This window comes from Phalaenopsis equestris, unplaced genomic scaffold, assembly GCF_001263595.1.
Source record: "Phalaenopsis equestris unplaced genomic scaffold, ASM126359v1 Scaffold200945, whole genome shotgun sequence".
Classification (NCBI taxonomy): Eukaryota; Viridiplantae; Streptophyta; class Magnoliopsida; order Asparagales; family Orchidaceae; genus Phalaenopsis; species Phalaenopsis equestris.
The window spans coordinates 16,293-25,684 of NW_018220738.1; the positions used below are offsets into that span (position 1 = coordinate 16,293).

General features: G+C 33.2%; 1 protein-coding gene across 1 annotated transcript in view; it reads left to right on the forward strand.

Annotated features, from left to right (window-relative positions):
• Window positions 1-6,035, forward strand: part of LOC110035954 (outer envelope protein 61-like) — a 12,010-nt gene extending 5,975 nt beyond the window's left edge. The window contains exons 2-10 of the mRNA XM_020740292.1: window positions 175-231; window positions 331-459; window positions 3,020-3,097; window positions 3,223-3,293; window positions 3,386-3,435; window positions 3,565-3,757; window positions 3,899-4,391; window positions 4,495-4,638; window positions 5,546-6,035. Coding sequence (XP_020595951.1) covers window positions 175-231; window positions 331-459; window positions 3,020-3,097; window positions 3,223-3,293; window positions 3,386-3,435; window positions 3,565-3,757; window positions 3,899-4,391; window positions 4,495-4,638; window positions 5,546-5,692 — 1,362 coding nt within the window. The 3' untranslated portion in view covers window positions 5,693-6,035. The remainder of the gene's footprint in view (window positions 1-174; window positions 232-330; window positions 460-3,019; window positions 3,098-3,222; window positions 3,294-3,385; window positions 3,436-3,564; window positions 3,758-3,898; window positions 4,392-4,494; window positions 4,639-5,545) is intronic.
• Window positions 6,036-9,392: the final 3,357 nt, after the last annotated feature.

Sequence of the window (9,392 nt, forward strand, 5' to 3'; positions counted from 1 at the left end):
GCAATCTTGTCTGTGCCATTGACTAGTTATTTTTTTCATTTTTTTTTGTGTTGCTTTGGTTTTATATACATTCATGTTCTGATTCTTTTCTAAGTATTGAACTTTTTCCTACTTTTCAATGCTTATATTTACTTGTGTTGATCATACAAATCATTATTTTTTTCTTCTTCTCAGGGGAATGAGCTTCATGCCAACATGGAGTATCATGAGGCAGCTAATAAGTATTTACGAGTAAGTTGTACTGCATTTAAATATTTGCTTTTCTATTGCTTCATATTTCGAGTCTTATATATCATAAAAATTAGTTCACTTTAATAAATCAACCATTAGGCCAAAGGCAATTTAAAAGGCATCCCCTCAACCAAATCAAGCACTCTGAAGTTGCAATGCTCTCTTAACCTCATGTCATGCTACTTGAAGACAATGCAGTATGAGGATTGCGTGAAGGAAGGCTCAGAGGTGTGCTTTGTGACATCTTTACCCTCCAATTGTTTATATTCATGATTGATGAAGCAATTATTGATCATAAAGTATTTTTATCTCGTTTACTTCTCATTATTTTTCAGAAAACTGCATGAAGGTTCCTAAGTATTTGGTTCTTGTTAGTATGTACAAAATCAAATTTTCTAATTACTACGTCTTAGGTCTTGGAACCTTGGTTGCGGGCTTCTTTTATGATTTATGAACAAAAAAACACAAGTATGTTTGTTTGTGACACCATAGAGGCATTTGTTAGCACAAATCAACATAAAACCTGGCTGAAGCTTGAATGTCTTGGATTTAGCTTTCTCACTCTTTCTATGTAAGTTCTTTGTATTTCTGACTAGAACTGTGGCATGGTAATGGCACGTCATTTTTAATTGATCCAATTTAGTTTAGGAAAGCAGTCAAGAAGCATTGTCAAAAATGTCTTCTGCTACTATCTTATCTGCTAAAATGTCAAAATTTTTCTTTTCTTAGATTATTACATCTCTATCAGATGATTTTACTGTCAGATATTTACTCTAGTCTCTAGAGCATGGACTATATAGAATTGATCATAAAGAAATATTTGAACAATGATTCATTCCTATTATTCATACCTCAGAGTTGGATTAAAAAAAAAAAAAAAAGATAAAAAGGCCTTTTCTAAATCAAACAATTTTTTCCTTCATACTTATGAAAATTTAATTGCATGTGAATCATAGAGACTATTCTCAATGACTATTGTTGAATCATTTCTATCAGTTTATTTATTTTTTATTTTTTTCATTTTGCTGTCTTCATGTTGACCAAACAATGGATTTTGTGATAATGACAGTAATCTCCAAAAGTAGTTGTTCGTGATTTGGTTGAGAAGTTCTGACAGTGATGCTGGGTCATGAAGGAATTTTGGACTAGAAATAGAATGGGAGAATGCGGTGTGATGTTAAAGATAACGAAGTGAAGGGAGTCTTCAATTTTAGTGAGAATTACAGGGAGCCGTGAGTGCATGATTTAGGCAAAGGGAATATGCGTGATTAATGACGTTTAGTTCAAGCGATATAAGAGGGATTGGGGTATCGGTAATTTAGTGAGTATGAAAATGATTAGAGATTAAGGATGTTGAGAGAATGAGGGAGTATCATTTAGGAGGAGAGAATGGAGGGTTTTTGGAGAGATGACAGGAAAGAGGGCAGTGGGTCGGTGACATGGTTTCGGAGAACGAGAGCGAAAGAAATGCTTTTAGAATGGATGATGAAGCGAGGTGTAAAGGGAGACACATTGAGAATGGGGGAAAATAACCAAAGGAGGTGAGAGAAATTTAAGAGAATCTTTTAAGATTTGATATCATGACTCAAACCCTTATTACTCTAATTGAGTTTCCTAGAAGAGTATTTTGTCCCCCTTAAATTGTGTTGGCCAATGCACTGGTCCTTCTCTTCTATTTCATTTTCTTATGTATATCTAACATTATTAAGTTTAAAACCTGCAGTATAAATTGCAATTATATGTTAGTAGGGTTGTAATAAAGCATCGACCTAAGTTGAGTCGAGTATGTCAAGGATTTGACTAGGCGTGATCGAATTATAAGTTGTTTATGTTCAGCTCGAGCTTGAGCCAAACCTTCATATATATGGTCATAATTGGTAGTTTAAAGCCTGTATTATAAATTGCAATTATATATTAGTTGGGTTGTGATCGAACTAAGTCGAGTCGAGTAGGTCAAGGTTTTGACTAGACGTGATCGAATTATAAGTTGTTCATGTTCAGTTCGAGCTTGAGCCAAACCTTCATATATATATATATGGTCTTAATTGGCTTGCTTAAATTTTTTAATGATCATACTATTTTGTATTTGGTTTGTTTATATTAGTTAAACAAACTAAAACTCGATTGACTACTTGATTTTTTATGTAAAATTTAAATTTTAATATGTACCTGATTTTTCATATAAAGTTATTAAACAAGCTAAAAAGACAAATGAGTATTTGATTTTTGATTTATAATACATAACAAATGATTTTGCAAATCTAAATAAGCAATTGAATAAATTTTAAATTGACATCTAATTAGTATAGATTAATTAAAGAAAACAATATATAAGTTGCAAGCAAACTTCTTGGAATAAAATTACATAAATAAAAAAAAATAAGTATTAATAAACTAGTTCATTGAAATAAAAAAATAAGAATAAATTGCATTAAATTTATAGGCATATATATTTTTGATTATAATATGTATTTAATAATTAAATTCTAATTAATTAAATTTTATATAAATGACATCATAAAAGTATAATACATTTAGAAGTTGTTTGATGAACAACAAATGAGTTTGTTTGTGAACATTACAATCGAACGAGTTAGACTTTGTTCAAATTTGGGTTATTTAACCTTTGAGTTTTAAAAAATTATTCATACTTTGTTTAATAATTTGGATAGACATGATTGAGTATTAATTGAGTTAAGTTCAGGTTGCTCATCAAGTATATTGTTTCATTTACAGTCCTGTTTGTTAGCTACAATTATCTACTAAATGGAACTAATTATGATCTCAGATTTTAAAAAATGACTCGAAGAATGTCAAAGCTCTCTATAGAAGAGGTCAAGCTTACAAGGAACTCGGTAAATTAGAGGCAAGTCTCTCTGCTATTTTTTGCTAGATTTGCTACCTTTTTTGATTATCTATTAGAGTATTTAATGCTCATTGACCACGCGTTTTATTGGAAGGCCAATATCCAGTAATTTCTATTTTCATCAGGCTGCCGTATCTGACTTGAGCGTGGCGTATAAAATTTCCCCAGAAGATGAGACTATTGCAGGCGTCTTAAGGTATAACGCTATTTACTAGAATTCCATCTCTCATATAGGAGGTAGCATATTCAGTTTTGCTATCACAATATTACATGTATGAAAAATTTCAGAGATGCTAAGGAGATTCTAATGAAGGATGGAGGTGCAAGTACATCACAAGGTTTTTTTTTTATCCTTATCCCTACCTTAAGTTCTTTGATTTTTTCTGCTATTTTATGATTCAACTCCACGGAATACGTTCGGGATGGATGGAAACCTTTAAAGAGTTTTTTATTCATATTCCTGCCAGGAGTTGTTATTGAGGAAATAGACGAAGTGGAAAGCAGAACAGTGCCATCAAATTGTCATAGTACAGCTGAATATTCTGTGATGCAGCCAGTTGAAGGCTGTGAATCCAACCCAAACGATGGATCTTATGGTGAAGTTTCTGCGGCAAATTCCGAAGCTTTAAGAACTTTGAAAGAAAATCCTGAAACCATCAGGTTTAACAACTTATATGTAATGTTTTATTATTATTATTATTATTCTTAATAGTTTCTAAAACTTATAACTGCACTGCTTTATTTTTGACTATATGGGTATCCTTACTGGCACTTTCTCCTGTGATTGTGAGAATATTCCAGGTTATTCCAGAAATATGTCTCAAACGCTGATGCAGAATCTATTTCTGCCATGGGTCTTGGTAAAATGTCTCCTGAAATGATTAGAACTGCCACAGATATGATTAGCAGCATGAAGGCTGAAGAGCTTCAGAAAATGCTTGAGGCTGCATCTTCACTGAAAGGAAATGGGTCGCCATTCTCTAACATGAATGGTCATGGCATGACTCCAGAAATGATTAGAATGGCTTCAGAAAAAATCAGTAGTATGCCTCCTGAAGAGCTCAAGAAGATGTATGAATTTTCATCCTCCTTTAATGGGAACAGCATGAAGGCTGCTTCTGTTTTCAACTCCCAGAGATCAGAAAGCGCCTCACAATCATCAGTTGCTACAGTTAATGCCACTGCAGGAACAAGAAATATCAGTGGACTGCCTTCAAGTAGTACTTCGAGTGCTCCACCAACTGATTTGCAGGAGGCCATGAGGAATTCTATGAAAGATCCGGCCATGCGGCAGGTTTGTTAGTTCGATCTTAATAGATGTTCTTGTCCTTGGATATCTTTATTTTTACAGCCATCTAGTCTTTTACTGTTTTTTTTTTGCAAAAATTTACTTACAGATGTTTGCATCTATGGTGAAGAACATGAGTCCTGAAATGATGACTAGTATGAGTGAACAGTTTGGCATGAAGCTCTCCAAAGACGATGCAGCAAAAGCCCAACAGGCCATGGCTTCACTATCACCGGAAGACCTGGATAGAATGGTATGAAAGCTTCTATCATGTATAATTGTTTTACTCCGTATAAATGTTTCTTATTAGCTTCATATATTTGTTATTGCAATATTAATCAAGATTTTTAGATCTGGAACTAACATTGAACTTGTGGAAGGAAGCTTCAAAGGTTCAGCTGAGATCTAGTTGGAGAGTTTCTCCATGATGATATAAATATTTATTAAAATATTATAGTATTTCTAATAATGATGATAAATAAATGATAACTCACACACACACACACAATAAACATACACACTTATATATGCATACTCATATATACTATGTAACATAAAATATACCTGACAATTCTTATGTATTACATATCTCACACCTAAAGTTTGATATTTACACTTACAATACATTGTTGTCGTAAACCTATGCACGAAAAAGTACATTTCACGTTTAAAAACATAATGATGGTGTTATGTTTTTGTGACATTAAAGATTTGAGTTGTATGCATGTAAATATGAATTTTTAGGATTTAGATACGTAAATATATGAGAATTGTGTGGTATGTATCTAAATACTCCTAAAATATCATGTATGTACATGATGAAGTCTAACAAATACTGGATTTCAACATCATGTCTATTATACTATCTAAGCTTGTTCAACCGCATACAGTTTTATGGCTCGAGCAATTTGGCTGCTGGTTTTTACATGTTAATCCCATTTCACCTGGAAATTTACTTTTTTAATCCCCGATTGAATTGTTTTGAAGGGCTAGTTCACGTTCCAACAGGTCTGACTAGTTCAACTGCTCCCATCCGGTCTAATTTTCACGACCATAATATTAATGCCAGATGACGAATTTCAAATTATCTCACCTCGATCTCCATTTTTTCCTTTGTTTTAAGCCATTGAATCTGATTTATTCAGCATGCAAATTTTCAGATGCGATGGGCAGAGAGAGCACAGAAGGGATTCGAGATTGCGAAGAAGACTAAACACTGGCTCTTGGGAAGGCCTGGTATGCTACTTGCCATTGTCATGTTAGTCTTAGCCTTCCTTCTCCACCAACTGGGTTACATCGGTAGTTAAAAGCTGCAATTATACGCCAAAATGATGATACACTCACCTCATGAAAGAGAGCTTATAGCTTTATATCACAATATCTTCATATATTTTTATAAACCTGTGAAACGTACAACTCCTTTCATGGTAGTTTGCCTTTGAAGATCATAACAATTAACGGCAACTGACCTTGCTTCATCTACCGGCAAGGTTGTAGCAGAAGCATTCTTTTTGTTAACAAAATGTGTTGTATTATTTACTGCCTAGTAAAGTCATTGTTCTCCATTTTACGGATGTATAACTTATTTCGCATCTGTAATTTAGTTAATACATATATTGAATGTTCCCTGCGTAGATTAAAGTTACAGAATGTTTATTTGTAAAATTATGTATTCTTTGATATCAGGTAAATTAATTTAAATTAAATTGATAAACATTAAAGATCATGAAAGCTGTTCTATGCTCTCTCTCTCTCTCTCTCTCTCTCTCTATTAACAATTATACCATCTTGGTATCATAAACCTATGCATAAAAAGATACATTTAAGTTTTAACAACTTAGCAATTGTGATATTATTTTTATGTGATGAGAAAGATTTAGAGTGTTATGCATGTATATATTGCATGTTAAATATGTAAATACATAAGAGTTGTGTGTTCTGTCCGTTATATATATATATATATATATATATATATATATATATATGGTTTCAAGAATCTCTAGAACTCCTCTGGGAGAATGTGGAGAATCATGGGTTTTCATTTTTTTGTTTTTGTTGTTGGTGAATTCTGTGAGTTTTGTGACTTTTTTGTTGGGGTGGAGGTGTAGAAAATGCTGCTTTCGTTTCTATAATCTCATTTCTTGGTGTTTCTTGAGTTTTGTGGCTTTTTCTGGATTTCTTGCATTTCAAATTTTGAGTAGTTCTACTTTTCTATTGAGTTTTGGATCTTTTCTTTGAATCTGGTTGGTGGTACATTTACATTTGAAAGGAGTTTTAGATATGTTTTTTTTCTGATGTTCTATTTTGATGCTATGGCAAATTCTCATTTCAATCCAGTTCTTTCTGCCTGGAAAATTAACTTTTGCTGAAGTGGTTGGGCATGGCGCTTTAGGGTTGGGGAATGGAGATAATCCTGTTTTCCCTCAAATATATCATGATTCTGTTGATGGTAAAGGTGATTGTAATTTGATAAAAAACATTGTGAGAAAAGGTGGAAAACTTTCTTTGGTATTTTCGGATGCTGAACTCTCTTTTCTGGCTGATGCCCACAAATTCACATTAATTAGAAAATTCCAATTGGGTAACCCGAAGATGGAGAGTATAAGGAGAACTTTTGAAGATCTTAAGCTAGTAGGTTCTTAGAAGACAGCTTTGTTTGATGGTAGGCATGCTATGATTCATCTTACAAGGGAAGAAGACTATGTAACAATTTTCTCTAAGAAGTTTATTATGGACGAAGGAAGGTAAATGAAGATGCTTAAATGGTCACTAGATTTTGATCCTAGTCCTGAATCTCCTATTGTACCAATTTGGTTTAAATTACCAAGGTTTAAATTGCATTTCTTTAATCATCAAGTTTTGTTTTCAATTGAATCAGCTTTGGGAAGGCCTTTGAAATTGGATAATGCCTACATTCAATTTAAAGAGGCCATTTGTTGCTAGAATTTTGGTAGAAAGATGTTTCACTGCCTGATGTAGATGAAATCTGGTTGGGTACAACCCATAATGTTTATTGACAACCAATTATAATGGAGCAAAGACCATATTATTGTCATCATTGTAAAATGTTTGGGCACACAATGGACAAATGTTATAAACTTCATCCTCATCTTAAAACTAAACATTCTATGAAGCTAACTTCTCATGTTGATGTTGCCAAAGTTGATACTACCACTATGGAGGATATTGATGTGCAACCTCATCTTATTGTGTCTCTAGTTATAACAGCTAATTGTCCAGGGCAACTTATTATTCTCACTGGGGAAGATGTTCATGTGCAACCCAATTCTATTGATTTTTCTTGTGTTCTAAGAAATATGTGTCCAGCTGAAATTTATGTTAGACATGGGGGACTATAGGATAATGAAGAAGTTCTTGATATGTTGGTTGAGCCTGTTAGTACGGGTGAAGAAGTTCATGATGGGGGTTTAGTGAATAGTGTTGAGTCATTGAATAAAAGTGTTGAGGATTCTTCTATTTTATTTCTTTCATCTATTGAATATTCTATTCTGGAACAATTTGCTAATGTTATTATCCCAGACAATTTGAATGTGGCCAAGAATGAGTTGGAGGAGGATTGGGTGGTACAAAAGGCTAAGAAGAAAATGAATTTAGAATTGAGACACTTATCTGCTGATAATATTATTATGAATAAGAGTTCTCCTCAAAATCAGAAAGCTTCTTTCTTCTCTAGGATTACTAGAGCAGGATAACAGACTATACATGATTAACAATAGGGGAGTGGCTAATCCTGACTATCTTAATAGACTTATGAGTTTAAACAAGGATCATAAGTTTTGGGTATATGTTTTACTTGAACCTTTGGTTCAAACCAATTTGCAAAGATTTACTAAGAACTTCAAGAGTTCTGTCTTTAAGCAGAATTGTTCCAATAAGATTTGGTTATTTTGTAGGAAAGAGATGAAGTTTGAGGTTTTGCAAGACCATCCACAATTTCTTCATATTGCTTTTGAATTTGAACAATTGAAAGATTTGCTACTTTTTTTTTATGTTGGATGTTCTAATGATGCTAGGGTGGAGTTTTGGTCTAAACTACATTGTATCAATCATGGTATGACTGAGTGTTGGCTTGTTGGAGGAAATTTTAACTGTATTGTTAATCCTTTTGAAAAGAAGGTTGGAAGGAATCCAGATTTTAGTAAGATGTTAACTTTCACTAAGAATATTTAGATCGCTAAACTGTTTGATTTGGGGTTTAGTGGGTCTTCTTTCATTTGGAGGAGAGGCAATATTCGGGAAACATTTGATAGATTTCTTGTGAACCAATCTTGGTTGGATTAGGTTTTCTGTTTATATGGTCAAGCATCTTCCCAGAACTGGTTCTGATCATTCTCCTTTGTTGTTAAAATTTTCTTTTACCAATAAAGCTAAGGTAGCTTATTTCAAATACTTAAATGTTTAGGCTTCTCATCATGGGTTTCAGAAGGTAGTGGAAACAAGTTGGAATTCTCCTGTTATTAATTTCTCTGGTAATCCTACAGAGAAGCTATGGATTTTACAGAAAAGACTGGCTAAGGTTCTTAAGGTATGGAATTGGACAGACTTTGAGAATTTTCATTTTAATGTTATCCAAGCTGAACATGTTGTTGCTGAGTTGGAAAAGGATATAGAGGATGGGAAAGATTCTGAAAATTAGATATTAATTGCTAAAAAAGATTTTTTTGATGCTATTGATCTGGAAGAATCATTTCTTCATCAAAAGGCTTTTAATAGTTTGTTTCTGCAGGGAGACAGAAACTCTAGATTTTTTCAAGCTATTATTAAGGGTCTGTTTGAGGCAGCTGCAGCTTATTGAATAATCTGCTGATAAACTGATTAAAAATAATCTGTTGATAAGCTATATGCGGTGGTTATTACAATTTTTTATTTTTTTGGAAAAGTCAGATCGCTGCCAGAAAGCTGTCACCGCACCTAGATAGGTGTGATGTGAAAACGCTGTTTTCAGCGTTTTGAAAATGCATAAGCTGCCAAAATGCAGTTTACCCA